The sequence below is a fragment of the Delphinus delphis genome, chromosome 15 (assembly GCF_949987515.2).
Source record: "Delphinus delphis chromosome 15, mDelDel1.2, whole genome shotgun sequence".
NCBI lineage: Eukaryota > Metazoa > Chordata > Mammalia > Artiodactyla > Delphinidae > Delphinus > Delphinus delphis.
This window is the reverse complement of record NC_082697.1, coordinates 84,583,222-84,606,956: the sequence shown is the minus strand read 5'-3', so window position 1 is coordinate 84,606,956 and position 23,735 is coordinate 84,583,222. Positions and strand designations below refer to the sequence as shown.

The window sequence follows — 23,735 nt, the reverse complement described above, 5'->3', positions numbered from 1 at the left end:
GGGATCAGACCCCAATTACATGACTGATGCTGTTCAGCTGATGTGGTCACTCTCTCTTTTCCACCTGTCAATCCTGGGAAGGCACCATGCTCCGTTCCTTAGCACGTGCTGTTCCTTGGCTGGAATGCCATCCCCGGACTCCAACCCCCACTCCTAATCATCGCTGGACTTCCGTTCAAGTATCACTCCTTAGGGAAGAGATCCCTGACCCCGTTTTTGTCTTCCTCCACCTTCAAGTAGGTTCTCCCGTTACAGCTTCTTGTAAAAATGTCTCTTACTTGCCCCCCAAGCACTGATTCTGTTTGTACCTATATATTCAACCATGTGACAGTTGAGCTAATATCTGTTGCAGCCCCAGGCTGGACAGTGGGTACGAAGACAAGCTTCCCACCCTAGCCACACTCCCTACACATGTCACTGGGCAACAATGCCTCACGGGACTTGAGACAGCCGTAATTTTGTATGTATTTATTAGAATGTTACTTGATTCCTGTCCGCATCTCCCAGTGCACCGTGAGCTCTACCAGGGAGGGTCTGTTTTCTCCCGCTCAATAATTGTTAAATGATGCCAGTGTGCAGACACTACCACCTTCTTGTAGGGGCCCTGGCTGAATTAGGAATGCATGAAGCATTGCGGGATCTGAGGGATGCCTAAGGTGGCCAATTCTGCGTTTTCACAGAAGACTCCTCTGCAGGCGTCTGCCTTCCCCCATGAGACTGTAAGAGGTGTAAAGGGCCGGAGGCGACTGCACCGGGCCCTAGTATGGGACCCAGGATACTTGTCTAGATACTTGTTGAGTGAATGTATGACTCCAAAAAGGAACACAGGGCATCAGGGATCGCAAGCATCTTTAGGCAAACTTCAGTTACAGCTCGAAACCCCTTAAACTTGGTGCCTAAGTACCGCACTTTAGGGTTGGCGGATGGAGCCACTAGGGCCCCGGAGACTGCTGACGTCAGTTGTCCCTTCTCCAGTGAGTGACCCAGGATCAAAACTTTCCAGGGAGACTTTTTCGGGAGTTCCCCACCCTAGTCCCAGGACGGAGGAAGGGACAGCCCACGGCCGGGGGCGGTGGGCGAGGCGCTACCCGGGGACCGGCGAGGCTGGCCGGGCGCGGACACCGTCCCCCACCCCGCCCCGCGCGCCCCCGCGAGCACCGGCGGGCGGGGAGCGCGGCCCGCAGGCTCCGCTCCGCCGCGATCCGGACCGGGATCCCGCGCCCGCCGCGCCCCGCGGAGCCCCGCCCCCTGCGCCGCGCCGCCGCCGGAGGCCGCTTGGAGCTGTGCGAACATGGCCGAAGTCGGCGAGGACAGCGGGGCCCGCGCCCTGCTGGCGCTGCGCTCGGCGCCCTGCAGCCCCGTGCTTTGCGCCGCCGCCGCCGCCGCCGCCTTCCCCGCCGCCGCCGCCCCCGCGCCCGGGCCCGCCGCGCCGTCGCCGCCGCCGCCCGCACAGCCCCCGCCCCCGCCCCCGCCGCCGCCGGGCTCGATCGCCGGGGGCGCGGGGGGCGCGGCGGGCGAGGCCCTGGTGGCCGCGGCGGCCGCCTCGGTGCGCCGGAGCCCCGGGCCCGCGCTGGCGCGCCTGGAGGGCCGCGAGTTCGAGTTTCTCATGCGGCAGCCCAGCGTCACCATCGGTCGCAACTCGTCGCAGGGCTCGGTGGACCTGAGCATGGGCCTGTCCAGCTTCATCTCGCGACGCCACCTGCAGCTCAGCTTCCAGGAGCCGCACTTCTACCTGCGGTGCCTCGGCAAGAACGGCGTCTTCGTGGACGGGGCCTTCCAGCGTCGCGGCGCGCCCGCCCTGCAGCTGCCCAAACAGTGAGTGCCGCGGCCCCCGCCCGGCCCGGGCCCCGGGTCACCCCCGCCCCGCCCCCCGCCGGGCCTGGGCCCGAGATCAACCCGACCCCCGGGGACGGCCCCGGGAGCCCCGAGGACCGGGCCCCGAGGGTCGCCCTTGCCCCTCCCCAAGCTGGGCACCAGGGTCGCCCTCTCCTCGCCACCCTGTTTGGACCCGGGTCGGCGCCAAACGCACTCCCGAGGAGAAGGGTTGGCGTCAGGCGGTGTCGCTCCGGGAGGTGCGGGGTCCCTGGGGGCAGCGGCAGTGCCCCCGGAAGGCCCGAGCCCCCGGCCATAGGGGCCAGCTGTGAACTTGGGCCGGGAGGGGACGGCCGGAGAGTGGGCTGGGGTCGGGACAGGAAGTGCCCTCTCCTCAGTGGACCTGAGGACGCAGGTCTGGGGTCGCCGCACAGTTGGGGTTCCTGGGCAGGAGGGGAAGAGGCCGGGCGGGGAGGCAGGGCAAGGAGAGGGGGACCCGGCGCGCTTGGGGACAGGCCGCGGATGCCCCACGGTGCTTCAGCAACATCCTCGCGTTCCCGGGCCCTTCCGGTTCCCGGGGCAGCTGCTCTGCCCCAGGAGATCTTGCTTTCCGGAGATCTTTTGATCAGGAGAAAGCCTGTTTGGTTACTCGTGCGGTCCTTAGGCACTTTCTTTTTCTGTGTAGTAGTTGCTTCTAACTCCTCAGCAGTGTTTATATTTCCTCAGCGTGCTTGGGTTCCAGAGTTGTCTCTGACTAATTACTCTCGCTTTTATAAGCACCCCGGGTCCAGGGAGTTTTTGCCGGGGTGATTGCCTGTTTCTGTAACCATCTCCCCTTTCGAGCGTATTGGCACGTTTGGTTGTAAGTATTGTACTGAATACTTTTCAACATCAACGATGACTCACTGGTGTTCGGGGCGTGAGTGGGGGGGGGGGGCGTACACAGACTTTGTTTTCCAAACGTGAAAGGTGTGTGTGTGTTTCTGTAAAATCAGGACTTGGTGAATGACAGAGTTGTTTTATCCCATGGTTGCTGTTACTCTGTTCTGCCTTTTCTGTGACCTACACGCTCTCTCCATTTCTGGGCCCTTAAATGCATTCTGGGTCCAGTCCCTCACAGTGAGAAAGTGACAGGTAAACAGCGCCTTCCCCTCCCTGCCCTTCCCTGCCCTGCCTGGTGGCTCTCAGAGGCCCGTTCTGCTCAGGCCTCTTTTTATAATTCAGGTTCTGTAAGGGCATCCATCCAGCAACCTTGTTTTCACAGTTCCCTGCCTCGCTGTTGAGAGGGTGCAGCCCCGAAGAGGCCCCAGCTTACCGAGTCTCGAATGCACTAGTCTTTTCTCTAACTCAAGGGTAGGACATTTCAGCCCGAGGAGTCCTCAGATCACGTGCGAGTACCGAGTCCCTTGTTTATGAAACGTGGTTGGTGTTCATGCTGCCTTCCTAGCCCGTGTAGCCAGCAGCCCAGATGTCCCCTGCCCTCTGGCTGGGGCTTTGCCCACGGTGCGCGTCTGGCTGGGTTCAAGTTCAGTGGTGCTCTGAGCAACAGCGGCGCAGGCGGTGCTGGAGAATTTACGGGAACAGGAGAAACATGCTGGTGGAGAAACACCACGTGGATGTCCGTGTCTGCCCTCCCGGCAGAGGGCAGTTTGCTTCTGAAACCGTCAAAGCCCGTGGACAAACATGTTAGCAGTCCGAGCGGTTTTATGTTCTTTTTATTTGAGAAAACTAAGCCTGTAGGTGGTAGCATCTGTAGGACAGGCTGTTGGAAGCTGCTTTTTAGAATTAGATCAGGGTGCTTTGGCCCACCACGTGGAGAGTAATCAAGAAATGCTAATGAATTCAGAGGAAGGAAGTTGGACGTGTACATTCTTGTCACCTCGAAATGGGAGATTCAGTGCTGACTTTCAAAGAACGGTAGCAGTTATTGTCTGTTTCCTCTCAGGCGTTGGTGCACAGTTTTGCCATGAGTCTTCGAAGCTGTGACTTTCTCCACCATAAATTCAGAGCTCTTATCCGTGTTGGAATTTGGTTGTGTGCATTTTGTGGCTACAGCTGCCTGAGGCTTGGAGCTCTTCCTTGTGTTGTAGCGTTTCACCCTTTCCTGCCCTGTGAGGCCGCAGCCCCCCTCCAGCGCCCCCAGGGCACGGCTCCCCACGCCGCCCCTCCCTTTCCACGCCGGACTCAGGGAAGCACGAGGCGGAGAGGAGCCCCAGAGTCCACCCACACTTGTGACTACAAGTAAATTTTTCCAAAACTAAAATGAAATAATTTTGAAATTACTGGTAGGGAAAAAATTCCACATGACACAACTTAGAGCTGACCTTGATCCATGACTGTGGGTGCATGCAGAGGGAGGTGCAGCAGGTCCTGGTGTAGCCCCTGCTGTGCGATTCTCCGGCCCTCGTTCCCCAGGGCTGGGCTGGGCACTTTTTATCTGTAAGTGGAGACACAGCACAGGAGCTGGCTGGCGGTAGGTGCGCACAGAGGAGTTAATGTTTGTTGAATGAAAAATCCATGAGTGAATATGCAGCTTCCCCGGAGGAGAAGCAGTGTCGCCAACTTAGTGGGTTTCCGAGGTGGGTGGTCAGCAGGCCTTCCTGGGTCTGCGGGTGGACATGGTTCGTGTGTGGGACTGTAGGTCTTGATACCAGCAGATTTGGAGTTTGAATTAGATGTAATCTGTGAACTACAGGAAAAAGACCCATGCACAGCCTTGTACTTGCTCTTCCTTTCTTTCTTCCAACCTTCTTTCCTGATACTATTATAAAATGAGCATGGACTACATGAATAATTACAGTAAAAACTAGACTTCTGTTTGTGGTGGTTTCTGTGAGTGGTAAGATGTATGTGATTCTTTTCTTCTTTTTACTTTTCTTTGTGTCCCAAATTTTCTGGGATGAGCATGGCTCTTTTTTTTCTTTTCAACACTAATTATTACAGAAAGTTTCAAGCATAAAAACAGGAGTGAGTTCCACGTGCCCATCACCCAGCCTCTACAGCTACCATGTTGTGGCCAAGCTTGTTTCATCTTCGTCCCCACCCCCACCCCCGACCCCCAGGTATTTGGAAGAAAATCACAAATGTCCTATCACTCCATCTGTAAATATTTCAGTAAAAGGTAAAGATTCCCTTTTTAAAACCTAACCACAATGTCCTTATCACACCTAGAAAGTTGATAACAATTTCTTACTATCATCAAACTTCCAATGAATGTGGATTTCCCTTACCATCTCATGAATTTGTTTCTTTCTTTTCTTGCAGTGTGTTTGTTTAATCAGGAACCAAATCAGGTCCAGACACTATGATTGGTTGGCATATCTCTCACATCTCTCTCAATCTATAGGCTTCATCTCACTCTTTTTTTTTTTCTTTTCTCAATGAAGAGACAGGGTCATTTGTCCCGTACACTTTCCCACGGTCTCTTTTTTTTTAATTTGCCGTGTTCTGAATTCTTTTGGCCATTACCTACACCAGGACTTTTTTTTTTTAGAAGATGTTGGGGGTAGGAGTTTATTAATTAATTTACTTATTTTTGCTGTGTTGGGTCTTCGTTTCTGTGCGAGGGCTTTCTCTAGTTGCGGCAAGCGGGGGCCACTCTTCATCGCGATGCGCGGGCCTCTCACTGTCGCGGCCTCTCTTGTTGCGGAGCACAGGCTGCAGACGCGCAGGCTCAGTAGTTGTGGCTCACGGGCCTAGTTGCCCCGCGGCATGTGGGATCCTCCCAGACCAGGGCTCGAACCCGTGTCCCCTGCATCGGCAGGCGGACTGTCAACCACTGTGCCACCAGGAAAGCCCCCACGGTCTCTTTTTACAGATTGGATTCCCGTGGTGTCCATTTACTGCGTCCTCTCCCCTGTCGTTCCTGTAAATTAGGTTGTCGGACGTGGAGATTTGATCAGACTCGGGTTCGATGTGTTTTGCTGGAACTGCCGCACAGGCAGTGGTGCGTCGGTCTGTCAGGAAGCAGGCCCGTCTGTTTGTCCCCGTGGCAGCTTTTGATGGGCACTGCCTATATCCGTAAATCTATTATCACCTGCACTCTTTTTTTTTTTTTTTTTTTTTTTTTGCAGTACACGGGTCTCTCCCTGTTGTGGCCTCTCCCGTTGAGGAGTACAGGCTCCGGACGCGCAGGCTCACGGGCCCAGCCGCTCCGCGGCATGTGGGATCTTCCCGGATCGGGGCACGAACCCGCGTCCCCTGCATCAGCAGGCAGACTCTCAACCACTGCGCCACCAGGGGAGCCCTCACCTGCACTCTTGTCACTCATTTTGGCTGCCAGCACATGTACCTCAGCATGCTGACGCATTCTGCCCTCTGAAAGGCATGTTTTGAACGGCAGGTGTTACGGATCACGGCCTCCGCACGCGCACTGTTAATAAAAGTAATTAACAGTAACCACCAAGGCATTTTACTACATAAATAATTGTTTAGGCCTCATGAAAACATACAGGACATAGTTTCTCATTGCTGTTCCAACTGGTCATGTGAAGAATATCGAATTTGTTACTAACCATCTTACAGTAGTTCTCAGATTGAGATTATATTGAAATTAACTGGAAAATGCCCCAGACTTAGTGAAGGCAGCAGGTGTCTGCCGAATGCCTCAGGGCCCAGCGTCCCAGAAACAGCAGCAGTGTTCCTTTTCTCCCCCACCCTCCTCACTGTGCCTCCCAGTCTGCTGGGCGCTACGGGGTCCTTCCGTGACCCGAAGCCTTCTTCCTGGGTGGTTGGTTCAGGAGTGTATCTGTGTGCTGAGCTGGGGGTGCGCTTGGGGCAAGAGAGGGCATCGGATCAGTCTGTTGCCAGTGGCTGAAGATGTAGAGACCGAGATCGTGCCAGCTGTGTTTCCACGTGGAGAGGAGAGCGGTGACCAGGGGGCAGTGGCATGTGTGGGCCTGCTCGGAGCTGGGAGGACCACGGAGCCAGCCGGTCATTCAGGCCTGACCCGGCAGGACCTGCGGGAGGGTGGCCCGGGGTCTGGCGAGGAAGAGATTCAGCCGAAAGACCGTCTGATGGAAGAACGTTCTGATCTAGCGACGGGGTAGAAGAGACAGTGCGTCTGGAAGCTGGAGGGATGATAACCACGCAGAATGGAGCTGGGGGGTCAGGGGTGCGGGGAACGTGCCGTGGCGGGAACGGAGTTTTAGACTTAGGCCGCATCTGGATGTTGTGGTCAAAATGCGAAATGTGGCATTTTCTCTAAGTAAAAGCTGTCTTCTGCTGTTCTTGCTAGTTGGCGGTTACTGTGTGTCACGTGTATTTGTTCAAAGTTAGACTGTATCTTGTTAAAGACTTTCTTTAAAAAGGTTTATATTTCACCCAGGAAGACATACAGATGGCCAGGAGGCACATGGAAAGGTGCTCAACATCACTAATTATTAGAGAAATGCAAGTCAAAACTACAGTGAGGTATATCACCTCACGACGGTCAGAATGGTCATTATCAAAAAATCTACAAACAATAAATGCTGGAAAGGGTGTGGTGAAAAGGGAACCTTCCTGCACTGTTGGTGGGAATGTAAATTGATAAATCCACTATGGAGAGCAGTATGGAGGTTCCTTAAAAAAATTAAAAATAGAACTACCGTAGGACCAGCAATCCCACTACTGGGCATATACCCTGAGAAAACTATAACTCAAGAAGAGTCATGGTGGGCTTCCCTGGTGGCGCGGCGGCTGAGAGTCCGCCTGCCGATGCAAGGGACACGGGTTCGTGCCCCGGTCCGGGAAGATCCCACATGCCGCGGAGCGGCTGGGCCCGTGAGCCATGGCCGCTGAGCCTGTGCTCCGCAACGGGAGAGGCCACAACAGTGAGAGGCCCGCGTACCGAAAAAAAGAAAAGAGTCATGTACCACAGTGTTCATTGCACCTCTATTTACAACAGCCAGGACATGGAAGCAACCTAAGTGTCCATCGACAGATGAATGGATAAAGAAGATGTGGCACATATATACAATGGAATATTACTCAGCCATAAAAAGAAATGAAATTGAGTTATTTGTAGTGAGGTGGATGGACCTAGAATCTGTCATACACAGAGAAGTAAGTCAGAAAGAGAAAAACAAATACTGTATGCTAACGCATATATATGGAATCTAAAAAAAAAAAAATGGTACTGATGAACCTAGTTGCAGGGCAGGAATAAAGAGGTCGATATAGAGAACAGACTTGAGGACACTGGGTGGGAGGGTGAAGCTGGGGTGAAGTGAGAGTAGCATGGACATATACACACTACTGAATGTAAAATAGTTGGCTGGTGGGAAGCAGCAGCACAGCACAGGGAGATCGGCTCGGTGCTTTGCGATGACCTAGAGGGGTGGGATAGGGAGGGTGGGAGGGAGGCTCCAGAGGGAGGGGATCTGAGGCCATGTGTGTGCATATGGCTGATTCACTTTGCTGCACAACAGAAACTAACACAGTATTGTGAAGCAATTACACTCCAATAAAGGTCTATTAAAAAATAAAAAAGAATTTTTTTAATTAAAAAAAAAAGGTTTATAGGAGTGTAGCAAATTGGGAGCTAGTACATTAAATCTATGTTCTAGTGTTGAGTTCACACTGAGTTTTTTGGGCTTATCACCCATATAAGAAAGTTTCTATAGTATTTAAAAAATCGGTCTATGAGAAGGATGGTATTTGTCGTGTAGTATGTGTTGAGTTTATAATAAACTTATTGAGGCCTTTGTCATTGATGAAGGAATGGAATTGGTAGGTGCTAAAAGGGTATTGAGTAGAGTTTTTTTTGTTTTGTTTTGTTTTTTGCGGTACGCAGGAGAGGCTCTGGACGTGCAGGCTCAGCGGCCATGGCTCACGGGCCCAGCCGCTCCGCGGCACATGGGATCTTCCCGGACCGGGGCACAAACCTGTGTCCCCTGCATCGGCAGGCGGACTCTCAACCACTGCGCCACCAGGGAAGCCCTTCAGTAGAGTTTTAAGGGTGTGCATAGTACTTTGGAAAAAGACACAGCTATGTTTAAAATTGTGTGCTGAAATGAAAGCACTTGATTTGGAGATACGGTAATTTACTGTTTGCTGTTTTTGCATCTTGTGAATGTCAGGAGATAAGCTTGCTAAATTAATGACAACTGGAATTACAGTGATGCCTCGTTTCCATAATTAACGAATATTTAAAGGGTTTCATATTAAAATGAGAGGATTTTATAACTTGCTTTTACTTTGATTTCCTGGAAAATAGGCCCTTGCATTGTGACTTGTTACGAGATTTTGTAGTTAATTTTCATTGCTGCTGTCGCTTTTCACGAGTTTCTAGTTTTCTGGTAAGATGTTGCCAGTTGATCTAAAAAGAAAGAAAAATGTAATCTGCCTGTGTGCACGTGTTTCATGACCGTGTAAAGGGAAGCCAGGGAGGCATGCTGGGTGTTGTCCAGGGCTCTGCAGAGCGGCTGCGCTCTAGGCGTCCCGGCTGGTTTGGTGGTGACGGGCTGTGGCCGCACCCCTGAGGTGGACATCACAGGCTTTCTTTCCCTGGGTGCGATGGGGGTGAGCCAGCGCGGGGCTTGCCTCCCTTAGACCTGACGGTTCCGGCGCTAAATCCTGAGCTGCTTGCGAAAGGTGGCTTCCCTCTCCTGAGAACGATTTTCAGTCTGGACAGTTTGTCCATGACTTGGTTAAGAAGGAACTTTTGCCCTTAGTCATCCGTGACGTGTTTAACCATTCGTTTCCCCTGATGTGTGTGTGTAGAGCTGAGCTCTGACCACCCTGCTGCCCACGGCTGCTGGCGTTCATCCCTTAGCAGAGGTCCCAGCGCTTCTGCAGGCCTTCCCTTCACCTGCCACCTGCGTTTGAAGGTGCGTGGCTGCCTTTGGGCAAAGGTGCCTCTGGGCATCCCGTACCTCTACTTAGTCCATCCACTCTCAGGGTTTGGGGCCCTCACACATTACTGGGGAACCCAGAGAGCTTTTGTTTATGTGGGATTTGTCTGTTACACTTACCACATTCGAAATTAGAACTGAGAAATTAAACTCTATATATTAATCTATTCAAAAATAGCAATAATAAGCCTATTTCAAAAATAAGTTTTTATGAAAAAATAGCTCAGTCTATTTTGTACTTCAAACAAAAGAAGTTAGGATAGGGGTATTCATTTTTTGGTATGTCTTTCATGTCTGCCTTGATAGAAGACAGCTGAATTTTATAGCTGCCTCTGTTCTTAGTCTGTTGTGATACATGGTTTCAGTGAAGTATATGAAGAAAATCCAGCCTTACAGAAGTATGTAGCTGGGAAAGGGAGGAGTGTAGTAGTAGCCTTTCAGGAAATTGTGTATGCTCTTCGATGCCTCTCCAGAACTGGGCAGTAGTAGTTTCTTAAACGTTAATTGCAGGATGGAATCTGAAACCTCATCAGTGGAGTTTTGGTGAAGCTCCGTGAAATCCGTTGCTTTCTCTTGCATTTTGAATAAATCTTTTACCCATGTGTGAATTTGTAACCTCTTGCATTGGTCATTGAGAAAAATACGGATTGAATTATGTAGATCTAATGTCCATGTATCTTACTACACAAATGTTTTATCTTCGATTGGTAGTTAAATTGATCCCCTTGAACCCAACAACTCATTTTTTTAAATGTATTTATTTATTTGTTTATTTTTGGCTGTGTTGGGTCTTCGTTGCTGTGTGCAGGCTTTCTCTAGTTGCGGCGAGCGGGGGCTACTCTTTGTTGTGGTGCGCGGGCTTCTCATTGCAGTGGCTTCTCGTTGCAGAGCACGGGCTCTAGGCGCACGGGCTTCAGTAGTTGTGGCTTGCAGGCTCTAGAGCACAGGCTCAGTAGTTTTGGCACCTGGGCTTAGCTGCTCCGCGGCATGTGGGATCTTCCCAGGGCTCGACAGGGCTCGAACCTGTGTCCCCTGCACTGGCAGGCGGATTCTTAACCACTGCGCCACCAGGGAAGTCCCACAACTCATGGTTTTGAAAATAGAAATCTATGAAAGGATCAGGCTTTTTGATGTAATTTGCTTTTTAAATTTGCTTTAAAAGTTGAGTGACAGTACATTTTGTAGAAATAAAGAAGTCATAACTTTGTCATTGACCTTTATTAGCATCTGGTGGCATAATTTGGCTTAAATTTAGTATGTTTTGTATCTACAATCCTTATTTCAGGTGGAACTATCCAGCTTGTCAGTTATTTCTGTTATTTTCCCACAGCCAAGCAGGGTGCTCTGGGGTTCCTGGATGACACCCCTGCTTTTTCCCTTCAGCCGTGGGTGTGGACCCACCAGGAAACAGCAGAGTGAAGCGGGTGGACATGGAGTGACTCAGCCCTCAAGGGATGTCAGTGACAAAACGGGCTTTTATGGACATTATTCCTTTTTTGGGGTTTTTTGTGTAACCTTTCTGAGCACACTTGTGAAAAACTCGGCCCCTTTTTGATAAGGGTAAACCTCATTCTACCCCTTCCCAATCCGGTCTTTTTCTCTCTCTCTCTTCCTTCCTCCCAGTAACTCAGTATCACACATAGGATAAAACACATTTTTCGTCTGTGCTGAAAAAGCTTTGCCTTTTGTGACTCGTATCATGAAAACCAGCAGGGCTTGTTGTTTTCCAGGCGGGCGGTTGTAACATCAAATGTGCCGGGATGCCTCCCTTGCCGCCCCCACTTGCATCGCTCTGTTTCACAGATTGCGTTTGGTTGTAACATCAAATGTGCCGGGATGCCTCCCTTGCCGCCCCCACTTGCATTGCTCTGTTTCACAGATTGCGTTTGGTTGGGGAGCAGCTATAGGATTCAAAAAGTGATTGTATATCTTTCAGTTGGGATTTTGTGCCAATCGTCATGTAAGGTGGGTGGTGCTGACCTGATGTGGCGGGTGTACCTTTGCTGGGGAACCCGCAACGCTGGGTTTCGGGGTGAGCTGCGGGGAGACCAGCCTCGGGAGCTGGGCGTGAGTCCCCGCAGATGAACGCACGTTCCCGGGGCCAGGCTGTTGTCTGTAGAAAGCCTGCCCAGAAATCCTCCCTCCCGAGTGTGGTTTGGATACAGTTTACTGAGGAAATTAAGGAGCCTCCTGTGTGTTACCAGGACGTCTTGGCTGGAACTTTCCTCAGTGAAAAATAATTTGTAAATTTAGTAACTTTTTGGAGCTGATTTTGAAAGGATGTTAGAATGAAATCCGATGATACTTATGACAAAGCAGATGACAGAGCAGACAGGCTGGAGCCGTCGGGGCGACATGAAAAGGAAGATCGCACAGCAGAAGTTTGTGCTCTCCTCCACCTCCACCCGTGGGGATGTAAATATCTGGTCTGCTTGGCAGTTACGTCCCCGACGCAGGGAACAGTGACTCATCGCAGCCGGAGGAAAGCACCTTCCTTTCGGAGTGCCCAGCTCTTTGATTGATTCATGTTGACCAGGAGCGCTTGCTGCCCTGTTAGCTCCTGGCCTGCAGCATGACTCGACTGATTGTTCAACTTTCTCAGCAATTCTGTTTTTCTCTGGCGTTGCGACGTGAGCAGGTTTTCCAGGCCTGCCCACCCTTGGTTGGCCGGGCAGGGATCTCCTGGAGTCTGGAACGGCCTGCAATGATAGAAGCGGCCAGCAGGGCAGCCCGGGTCCTGCGTGGCTGTTGACACTTGAAATGTGGCGAATGTGACCAAAGAATTTTAATTTTTTTTAATTTTTTTTTTTTTGGCTGCATCGCGCGGCGTATGGGATCTTAGTTCCCCGACCAGGGATCAAACCTGTGCCCCCGACAGTGGAAGCGCCGAGTCTTAACCACTGGACCACCTGGGAAGTCCCTGAATTTTAATTTTTATTTCATTTTTCAGTTAATTTAAGTTAAACTGCCTGCATGTGCCGTGGCCCCCGGGTGCTCTTGGGGACGTGGTAGGTCCATGGGTGCCCAGGCCCAGGGGTGTGGCTGCTGCCTCAGTTTACCCGCTCGCCTCCGAGGCACAAGTCTTGCTTTCCGCCGTGCGCTTCGAGGTGCAGGGATGGGAAGGCCTGGTCCCGGCCATGGGGTCAGGCTGTGTGCGGGGCAGGCAGCCCTTCCGCAGAGGGGTCCCCTTCCCTGTCTGCACCCAGTCCGGACGGACGGTTCCGTTTTTCCCTTTGTTGCCCTTGTTCTTGACGCTAGAGGAAGGAAGTGAGAGGGTCTTAGACACGACCCCTGTGAATGGCAGGTAAAGATGGAGACAGATTTGCAGCTTTGAGGGAAATTTAAAAAAACCCTCTCCCTGGCCCTTCATAGCCCTGGGTTTACGGTACGTGTTGGTTACGGATGGATCCCCTGTGAGTCCAACTCCTCAACGCTAGTGCTTACGTTTCTGTCCTTGCAGACTTTTAATTCCTTCACAGGCGGACGTGTGCCTGTCGCGTGTCCACGTGGACGCCTGCTCGGACCGGGTGGTGCTGCCCCGTGTGCCCGCGTGGGGCCCGCGCGTCAAGCCCTCGGGGCTTCCCGGGGTCAGCCGCCGTACCGTGAGAGCGCTGGTCCGTGTCTGTCCTGCTCGGGGAGCTGGAGGTTCCGTGAGGGTGGCACTGCGTCCGCAGGGCCAGCACACACCTGGCCCTTGGGAGGCGCTAAGCGTCAGCTGAGCGTTTACCCATGTACCTGACCTTGTGTGGCCTGCAGGCAGCTGGAAGGGTCCATTCCAACAGCTTGCTCATGGAGAGTACAGAATAGGGGTTTCTGATCAGTGGTGCCGATGCCGGGAACCAGGCCGGCACTGTCCGGTGTCATGTCCCCTCGTCCCCACCCCCTGGTTAGCTCAGCCTCTGGCGGCAGTGGTGTCTACACCAGGCCTGCCGGGAGGTTGTGCGGGGGCGTGTGATGGGCTTGGGCTGGCCCCGAGGAGACTGGAGCCGCTCCGTTGTAGCCAAACCCCGCAGGCTCCCGTTGGTCAAGTCTTCTCGGTGCACGGCCGCACCCACTCATTGACCGGCTACCACAGGGCACGAGAGCCTAAGGCAGCTTGCACAGCGTGCCGTTCACCGTACACGGCCACCAGCGTCACAGCCAGCACCTTTGTGTGCCTGGTTCCCTTTACACAGAGCCCCCGTGTTTCTTGTTACGCTGAATCCTGGGCATTTTATATATTTCTTTAGGGGATGGTTAATATGCTGGATCTTTTTTCCCTCGTTATTTTCTAAAGGGTCAGTGCTCACGGGTAGGAAGGAGGGGCCTCTTTTGCCTTCGTACTGCAGTATGTATTTCCTCAGAACAAGGATGCGTCCATAACCGCCGTCCTGGCAGTGAGTTCAGGAAACGTCACAGTAACTGTGACGCTTTATCACATCCTCAGCCCAGATGCCATTTCTGCCAGTTGTCTGGCGGCCTCCTTCGTGGTTTCCTGCGCCGTCCAGGCCGGATCCAGGCTGGAGGCTGCGCTCAGGTGCCCATCCCCTCAGCCCCGCTCGTGTCCACAGGAGTTATCTTATCGGATGTCTTTCAATTTAGGTTTGTCTAATTTGACAACATCCTGATCAGGTTCTGGTGAAGCATCTTTGGCTGAAATGCTAGGAAGGGGTCGTGTGTCCTTTTGGGGGGTGTCACCCAGGCACATGGGGCCTTCTCGATGGGGTCACGTGGTCACTTGGTTTAGGTGTTGTCAGGCTACTCCACCAAACAGTTAACTGTTTTTCTCCTTGTAATTAATAAGTAATTTTTGCGGTACTGGAATAAAACGTTAATTTCGTATACAGCCACATTTACTGTTTCTAGTAACAGTTTTTAAATTCGCTTTTCAGATGTGTTTTCTAGGTCATAATCTTCATCTGCACATAATGATTATTTTTGTCTCTTTCTTCCACTGTTTCATATCTCATTGGCTTTTGTTGTCTTGTTCAGTTGGCTATAGCCTCCAGGTGTTGCTAAATAAACGCCATGATGATGGGCTCCTTCTCATTTCTGCCTGACAAGGAGAGCTTACAAGCTGGTTCAGAGCAAATGGAGCTTTGCTGCTGAGATCCACTTTCTTCTTTTCCCCAGATTTCATTAGGTTTTTTTTTTAATTGAAATATAGTTGATTTACAAAGTTCTGTTAGTTTCAGGTGTACAGCAAAGTGATTCAGCTTTATATATATACATATATATATGTACACACACACACACACACACACACACACACACATATACACACGTGTGTGTGTATATATATATATATTCTTCTTCAGATTCTTTCCCATTATAGGTTATTACAAGATACCAAATACAGTGCCCTGTGCTGTACAGTAGGACCTTGAAATCCACTTTCTCAAGGCAGCCTTCCCGACGCTTCTCTGAGTGAGGTCCCACGGGCAGCGCCCCCCAGCGCCCCAGGGTGGCCCAGTCTGAGTGTCAGGGGAGCAGGGCTGCGCTTCTGGTTCGTTACTGTAAACCCGGTACCTACCAGTGTGTTTGCCCCATAGTTGGCAGTTCATAAATTCTTGGCAAAATTAATACACAAACAGCAGAGGTCTGAATGCAAAACTGAGCCGGCCAAAGAAAGTGGCTGAAGGTTATATAGTAGCTTAGCTTTCAAAAGACCTGGCCGGCATACCTCCCAGCTGGGTGCCCTTGAACAGGTGACCTCACTCAAGCTCCCGTTTCCTCATCTGTAAGATGGGCACGCTGCCCACTTCCTGGGTCCTGAGAACTGGAAGCAGTGTGTTCACAGCCCTCGCCGCAGTGCCTGGCGCTAGATACACCCGGCACAAGCCCCCGTCGTTGTCATCGTCCCTGCTGTCCCTGTGACCAAGTAGGAGAGGGACTGTGTTTGCTTGGTGAGCCGTCTGGCGTCAGCAGTGAGATCTGGCCTGTTGCTGGGGAAGCCGTTGCCGTGCCTCAGGCTGGTCGTGCTGGGGCGGCCTGGCCCTGTGCTCTCTCACCAAGGCGCCAGTCGCTAGTGGGGCTCTGTAGAGGGCGGCCTTCGTGCATGGGCTGTGGGACGGGCTCGGCTCCACCAGGATGCCTCCCGGCTGCTAAGGTTGTACGATCAGAGTGAATGAGGAGGGTGTGTGTTCTTGTGCTTCTCTGAGCTGCTTGTCCGGACGAGGATGGGATCTCAGAGCACAGGGTACCTGGAATCAGCTTGAGTGGCCTCTGCGGGGTGCGGGGACTGGCTCACACTCGGGCAGGACACTGAGACACAGGCAGGGCCGGGCCTTGATCTCGGAGTCGCTGACATCTGGACAAGCCCACTGTGGGCTGGATCTCGTCACCGCAGTGTTTGTCCCCCACCAGCTGGGGTGCAGGGCACCTGGCAAAGGAAAAGCTGTGACTTGGAGATGGATGCCCAGAACTGATGAAACAACTCATATGTACTGCAGGGCATTTAAAAAACACAGAAAAGTGTAGAGGATCATGTAACATGTCCTTGTTCACGTCCTGTCATATTTTTTTTAAATAAGAAAAACGACACGTTACGGTTGACATTGGGGTCCTCTGAGTTCCCGAGACCCGTACCTTCCACACCCAGAGACATCTGCGAGTGATGGTTCGTTTAGTTGTGTGTGTGGCGGGGGGGGGGGGGGGGTGATTTACACAAGTCGTGTCATACAGTCTGCTTCGTTATATATGTGTGTGTTTTCTACGGCTGTAGAAAGACTGCTTCGTGGGTGAGTCTGTCAGACACATAACTGACTGTGTCTTCGCAGCCCCACCATCTGACCACAGCCCTTCCCGGCCCTGTGGCCTCCTTCCCGGCATTCCTTCCCCTGTTCTCATCGCTCTAGCCTCTCAGCCCCCGTGCACCTGCGCGCTCCCGGGCCTCAGGCGGAGCATCCCTGCCCGCCCTTCGACCCGTTGGCTCCGGCTCCTGTCCCATCCCGGGGGCCCCGGGCTCACCTGCAGCCGCCTCCCCTGAGCTCCCGGCCGGATCTAGGGGCCCCTGCGCGTCTCCATGCTGGACCTGGACGGAACCCCTGCCCACACCCCAGCGGCCTTTAGGTTCCTGAGGTCTCTGGTCTCCTTTCCTCGGGAGCGCTCCTGTGTGGAAGGCGCTGCGGGGATAGGTGTGCAGGGCGAGCAGGACACACTGCCTCCCCGCTCCCGGGAAGCAGGAGGGCGACACTGTGACCACGGAGAGCGAGTGACGGTGAGACTTCAGGGGATGCGGGCACAGTGAGGAAGGCCCCGCAGGAGGCGGGGGAGACGGTGGGTGGCAGGCCTTCCCGGGAAGCGACATCTTAACTGAGGTCTGAGTTACAAGCTGGTGACGGAGAAGAGTCAGGGCAGAGGCTCGGGGACCAGGGTGGGGTGCTCTGATGGGGAAGCCAGAGATGGAGCGGACAGCCTCGGGGCCCCCCTGCAGGTTCAGAGGAGAGAAGTGATGTGGGCACCGTCAGGGCCACCCAGTGGGACGGACCGTGGGGGCCACGCTCAGGCATGAGGACCGGGGTGCTGGCTGCGGCCGTGGCAAAGGCTCATAACCCTGAAGGCCGTTCGGGACATGGCCCACGGGCTGGGTGACGGGCTGCCTCTGAGGGTGGGGGAGGGTGGGGGAGGATGGCCCCCGGAGCCCCCAGGGGCAGCCGACGGCCTCCAGCTCAGGTCCTCAGCCTACACAGGTTCGTCCCGTGTCGCCTGACCTTGTCGTGGGGTGGCAAGGAAGTGTACACACAATGTCCGGAGCCCAGGAGACGGGTGGGTTTTGTTCATCTGAGCGCCAGAACATTGTTAGGAAGGGTTGTTTTATTCTGTGTGGTAAGACTAAAAGCATCAGTAATAAACCACATGATTTGGGGGAAGCCCCGGCCCGGGGACTGGGGCTCCATGATGTTCGGAGTGGTACCTGCTCTGCGGGAAGTCCCTCCAGGATCTGGACGTGTTTCCAGCTCATCTTTCGCGATGCAGCGCCTGTAGAACAGTCCATGATAACGGGGGAAACTACCTGACTCGTGATTCCACTTGCAGAAGGGAGTTTGTGAGAGCCACGTAAGATAAAGGTTACAGAGGCTGAAAACCCTGCTAGTCGCTGATACAGAAAGCCAGACATCGTAGAGAAATTGTGTGGTTTTTTGTTTGTTTTGAGAGTAGCTATCTAAATGTTTGGAAAATCGGCTACTACTCACTTAATAAAATAACCTGGGAGGGAAGTACTCAGACAGCGCGGCTTCAGATCCTGCCCTTGGAGCCTTTTTGACGGCAGCAGCGCTGAAAGCATCTCGCTCACAGGATTATGAGTAAACGTCCTCTTTGTTTCTGAGCCCCGCGGGCTGAGATCCAGCCCACAGTGGGCTTGTCCAGATGTCAGCGAAAAGGCTGGGGCAATGGCTGGAGCCTTTGGTCGTCCCTCAGCCCGGGTCCTAGGCGCCCTTCCTTCTACGTGCCAGGCTGTGAGGTGCGCGGCTCCCGGGCCTCTCATGGGAGGCGCGCGTGTGCACCGTGGCCCAGCCGCAGCCCCGGCAGCACGGGGGGGCCCGTCCCACCCTGGCCAGCTCCTCGCCGACTCCCCAGCCCCACGGAGACCTGGGCTTTGCCCGCCGCTTCCCAGTGAAACCCGGAGGATTTGTCTCTAGCTGCCAAGCGCCTTCTATGTGCCAGGGTCTGTCCTCGGCCCCGGTCACCGTCTACGAGGGACAGGCACAGGGCCGGCTGCGTCCACCCACAGGGGCGCTTCTTCCCGGGCCCCGAGATGGCGTCTCTCTCCAGCCCGCTGTCACACTGGGTCCCAGGAGCCCCTGGCCTGGTGTGGCGTCCTGGGGTGGGCGGGTAGGGCCATGAGGACGGACCGCAAGACAGAACAGCTTCTCCCTCCTGTTTTATATGTTGTGCTAACTTGTAAGACTTCCCCTGATGTCATTTCGATCTATGAGCTTGGATCCGCGCGGCGCATGTAATTTTTCTAAAGCAGATTGTTTTTGTTTCTTAAATGCCCGTGAGATTTGCAGTGGTATCACTGGCGGCCGTACGCAGCGGGAAGAGCACGGGCTGTGACACCGAGGCCCGCAAGGAAGTCTCTCGGTGATGCAGTGAGGGGTGGTCAGCCGGGCCCCAGGTGGGGAGGGCGCGTCGGGGCAGCGCAGGCCCCAGTCTCCTCTGGGCCTCCTTCTCCTCAGCGGGCGTCCCGAGCTCTGCCTGCCCCTGAGACTCCGTGAGGCCCCCACCTCTCCCGTGTCCCTGCCACCCCGGGCCAGGACACCCCGGGCCGCTCGTCTCCCACGTCAGCTACTCCAGAGCCCCAGCCACCCTTCTAATCGCGTGGCATCAAGTTGACCATCGTCACCGTTACTAAGCGTAAGTTCGGGGGTGTCCAGTGCATTCACACTGTCGTGCAGCCATCACCCCCGTCCATCTGCAGAATTTCTCCTCTCCCCAAACTGCACCTCGGTCCCCTCTGACCGCCAACGCCCCAGCCCGCTCCCCCAGCCCCTGGCACCCGCCCTCTGTGGGCCTGACCCCTCTCGTATCCCTGTTTGCCCTTCGCTTTCACGCTGCTGTCGGTCCAGGCGGGTACAGCCTTTAACTTAAGTGTTTCTCACACACCCATCGCTGCTGGGCCCCAGCGCCCAGTGCCTTCCCTGCCATGCCCTGCCTGGAGCACGTCCACCTTCTTCCGTGGGGTCACCCAGTGTCACTGCCTCGGGGCTGGGTTGGGGCACTCACTGTCTGCACTCTGTGTTTCCCCACGTGTTCCTGTAGTTTATAATCGTTTATTTCCTATATGATGTATTTGTGTGTCCTCCCCTCCCCACTTCCTGCCCCATTCATCTAGAAGGCCCTGAGGGCGAGGGCATATGTGGAAGTGTTTCTAAAGGTTTGTCTGGGCCTTTTCCCCCCGCTGAACACGTGGCCCTCCCGTCAGCTCACACAGAGGGGCAGTGGGTGGGGAGGGTCTCAGGACTCGGGAACCACCCTTGGAATAGTCCTTGTCAGACAGGCCGCCCACCCAGACGCTGGCCGCCCAGGGAGTGCCCTGCCCTCCCCCCCCCCGCCCCCGCCCGCGCCGCCCCCGTCCCCGCCACCGTCCCCGTCCCCGTCCCCGACGCCCCCGGCTGGCGTCTCCCGTGCTCTCTGCTCCGGCATCGCTCATTGTTTATCATCTGCAAGTAGGGGACCCCGATGAGACGTTCAGCCCGTATTTGGGGATACTTAATTCTTCAAGTTTCTTCTGATACACCTCTAGCCTGTAAGGGATTGAACCATAATCCTGACATTTGCGGAGTCGCCTGTGGTCGTGTTTCCCTTTCCTGAGCAGTTCTGCCAGTTTCTTTGTTTAACTCCTTGTACTCTTCATCTTTTCAGACTTCACCTTTTATAATTTTCAGAGTTGTAATTTCAATTTGTTCACTGTCATTTAAGCAGCCAAGGAAGTTTGACTTTTTTTTTTTTTTTTTTTTTTGCGGTACGCGGGTCTCTCACTGTTGTGGCCTCTCCCGCTGCGGAGCACAGGCTCCGGATGCGCAGGCTCAGCGGCCGTGGCTCACGGGCCCAGCCGCTCCGCAGCACGTGGGATCTTCCCGGACCAGGGCACGAACCTGCGTCCCCTGCATTGGCAGGCGGACTCTCAACCACTGCGCCACCAGGGAAGCCCTAAAGTCAGTAACTTTGTAAAGGAGCAGACGAGGGTCTCTTTGGAGAACTCTTCTATCCACAGTGACTTTTTTCCAGAGGATTCCACATTACTAACATGGTCGTTAACACCAAGTTCAAAGTCCTGAATTCTCAAGCTTTTTGGAGAGCTTACTTTATCAGCCTGCGTTCTCTAATTTTCTTAAAAGTCAAAATTGTTCAGTGTTCTTTCCGGAGGATCCAGTATTTAAAAGAAAGCAAAAAAAAAAAGGAAGAGTGCACTTTAGCTTTGATGTTACATATCTATGCCACCTTTATTTTTTCAAACTTTTTGGTGTCACATACACGCTGACAGAAAATTTGGAAAATACAGAAATGTGGGAAGGAGAAAAGCCGCGTACAGCTGCTCCTCACCGAGGTGCCCACTACGGCATTCAGCGTGTTTTCCTCGTGCCTGTTTCCTTTTAAAGAACCAGAGCAGTCACTTTGCTGAAACTGCATATTTGCAATCACTACTGCTGGGGGATCGGAATTCAATTAGCCAGGGGCTTTAAAGCACCTTTTTAATGTTAATGTCTGTGTGGCTGAGTAGGTTAGGATCCTGCGCCGTCCTGAGCTGGGAGCCCCAGCAGGGTCTTGAATCCCGGCTGGCAGAGGCCACTGGACACTGACAGCTGTGGCCAGGCCGAGTCAGGGCAGGACCTGGCTTCTGTGCTTCCCTCCCCACCCAGCTCCATCATCGTGGGCCCTAATTTCTACCACCTGGATCAGAGAATGCTCATGGTAACCAAAACCAATATGTGATTTCTAATTTTTTCTGGATTGTCTTCAGCGTGGAGAAATGTGGAAGATAAAAGATGCATCTTGTTAGGGACTTATCACGGGGTGGCATGTGTGGAAGCGTGAGGGATCTTTTCCTTTGCTGTAAGTGCCCTTGAGTCCTGTTGGACCCCGAGGTCAGGGTTGGTCCTTCCTTCGCCTGCCTGGGTACCACACCCCATACATCCTCTCCTTCCATAGGTGGCTCCTTCTCGAGGGGCCCACAGAGACGTCCCACTGTTCTGAACACTCTTTGCAGGGTCTACAAAGAATTTTGTTGGAACTGAACAAGTCACACAAGAGCTCGTTACTTGTTATAAGGTACAACTTAGCTGGTTTATACCTTAACTGAACTCCATTGCATTTTCTTTGTAAAAATGAAAATTAAAACCTAAGGGTTTCCTGCCTTCGTCCCGAGCAGATCGCAGGGCGGTGATACTGGGCGGAGCGTCAGCCTGCAGCCTCGGGGAGAGAAGGCTGTATGCCGGGTTTTCCATCCAGTGCCCTGGCCCCGTGGAGGCGGGTGCTGCTCAGACACTAAGGAGATCCAGGCCGGAGGCTGGCTGTGTCGCGAGGGTGGGTGTGTAGCCCTGAAAAGTGTCTGGCTCAGTTTTTATATCAGAGAAAACCATTCTGACGAATAGGCCGTCAGGGATAAATTGATGAGTTTGAGGCTGCAGTTTACATAACAATTAAACCAGTTTGGTTTATCCCCACGCTGCTGGAACCAGGCTTCTCCCTGCACAGTTATTCAGTGTTATTCATCTGTTTTATGACCCACTTTCCCCAAATGGATCGTTGCTTCTCCACGGGGCTAAAATACGTGCCGTTGTGGGGATCTGCGGCAGCGAGCCAGTGGTTTTAAGAGCCACCACGGAGGGCCAGCTGTTTGCTGCGGGGTGGGGGGTCCCTCCGCCTCCCCCGTCTTCTGCTCCACGCGTGTGGAAGCATATCGTCCATCAGCACCGTTTCCAGGTCTCCTGCCAGTTCTGAGTTGGGTGGAGGGAGAGCCAGGCCCCACCACTTGGACGGATGCTGGGGATTGGCTGGGGGATGTGGCGGCCTTTTCTCCCGGCCCCCCGGGACGTTAGGCATGTGCTCTGGGGAGGGCCTGAGCCAGATACAGGCCTTTTCACGTTCTGCCTGTGCCGCTCGCTGCTCGCTGGGCTTTGTTGTGCGCTTCCTCCACGACAAAGCTGGGGGTCTCTAAACAAGCCCCGCTGCTGGTTCCCGGAGAGGACCCCGTCTCCCTGAGGAAACCTGGGCTAGCTTCCCGACTCTCTGACCCAGCTTCTGTTTTATCAGTGGCCTGCGGTCAGTCGGAGAGGGTCGCAGAGAAACACCACTCCCTTGGAAAAGGTTGAAGGGGTTAAAGTCTAACTTGACCTTAAATGATGGAAAGTTATTTTCTTGGTTTAGGGTGGAATACCATGTGACAGAGCGACAGCCGAGGTAACGGAAGTGTAGCAAATTGGTGTAACGGAAACACGGACGTCTGCTCCAAATGATGTAAACTTCAACTTGCGTGTGATCTGGGAAGGAGTTTTCTCCCGGATACTTGGTGAAGCCCTGGCTGCTGGGGGTGGCCCCCGGCCCCTGGCTTCCCCCCTCTTGGGGAGTTTGGGGGGTGGTGAGGGTGGCAGCGAAGCGCTGCTCCTGGCTGGTGACATGTGGACTCCGGGTGAGCGCTGGGTGTCACCTGGAGCCTCGTCTGCGCCGTTGGGCCCCCGTGCAGCCCCGAAGCCAGCCGCCCTCCGCCTCCGCCCCGCAGGGGGTTGCCGGCTCAGGGGGCCCTTTGCTGGGCCCGTCGTCCTCTTTATTCTCTTGTGCAGCATCCACCACCTTGCTGCTGTGTCACGGGCCTCCTTGCCCAGGTCACAGGCCCCGTCTCCTCGAAGAGTCCATCATTTTCATTCTCGGGGCCCGTGCCGGGCCAGCACTTGCTTGTCAACAAGCGCTCGGTACCTGCGTTGGTGAGTGAAAGGCTGAGCGGACGCCCGGTGGACCAGACGGCCCTGCCCGGGCCTGGGGGCCCGGGCCTGGGGACCTGGCCACCGGGCAGGCCTCACCCACGTCCTCCCCACCTAGAATACTTCTTGCTTTTGTGACAGCACCTGTGGCCTGCGAGGCATGAGAGGGCAAAGTTTCAGAATTGAACTTTGGTTAATTTTGCCACCATAGAGTTCAAGTTACCCGTTAGGCCGTTGGCCCGAGCACTTGAGCAGTGAGATTCCTCAGTGCGATGACAGCCCCTTGCCTGTGGGTGGGGACAGGGGACAGCAGGGGCGAGGGCCCGTGCTCCGGTCAGAGCTGCTCTGAAGCCCAGTGGCAGCACAGAAATGACTTTTTAAAATAAATTGCGTGGGGGTGGTTGATTCAGCAGGAGTTTTTTATGGTTTTATTGTCAACTTTGTTTCACAAAATCCAGTTTCTTTGTTTCATCCTCTGAGGAGTTAGGAGGTCAGAGCTTGCACAGGAGCTGCCCTTTGCTCTCTGGGTGACTTGGTGACTTTGGAGGAGTGACCTGTACCTCTTAGCCATGGTGTCCTGTCTGCAGAGCAGCGCAGATGCCGGCTTCCCTCTGAGATCACGGCCGCCTCAGTGAAGGTTCTGTTTAAAGGAAGTTTCCTTCCAGGACCCACACGTTGGCTTCAG

At 53.9% G+C, this 23,735-nt stretch overlaps 1 protein-coding gene across 1 annotated transcript in view; it reads left to right on the top strand.

Moving 5' to 3' along the window:
• Positions 1-1,229: 1,229 nt before the first annotated feature.
• The window catches only part of FOXK1 (forkhead box K1), a 61,903-nt gene continuing 39,397 nt past the window's right edge, over positions 1,230-23,735 (top strand). The window contains exon 1 of the mRNA XM_060032515.1: positions 1,230-1,815. Coding sequence (XP_059888498.1) covers positions 1,292-1,815 — 524 coding nt within the window. The 5' untranslated portion in view covers positions 1,230-1,291. The remainder of the gene's footprint in view (positions 1,816-23,735) is intronic.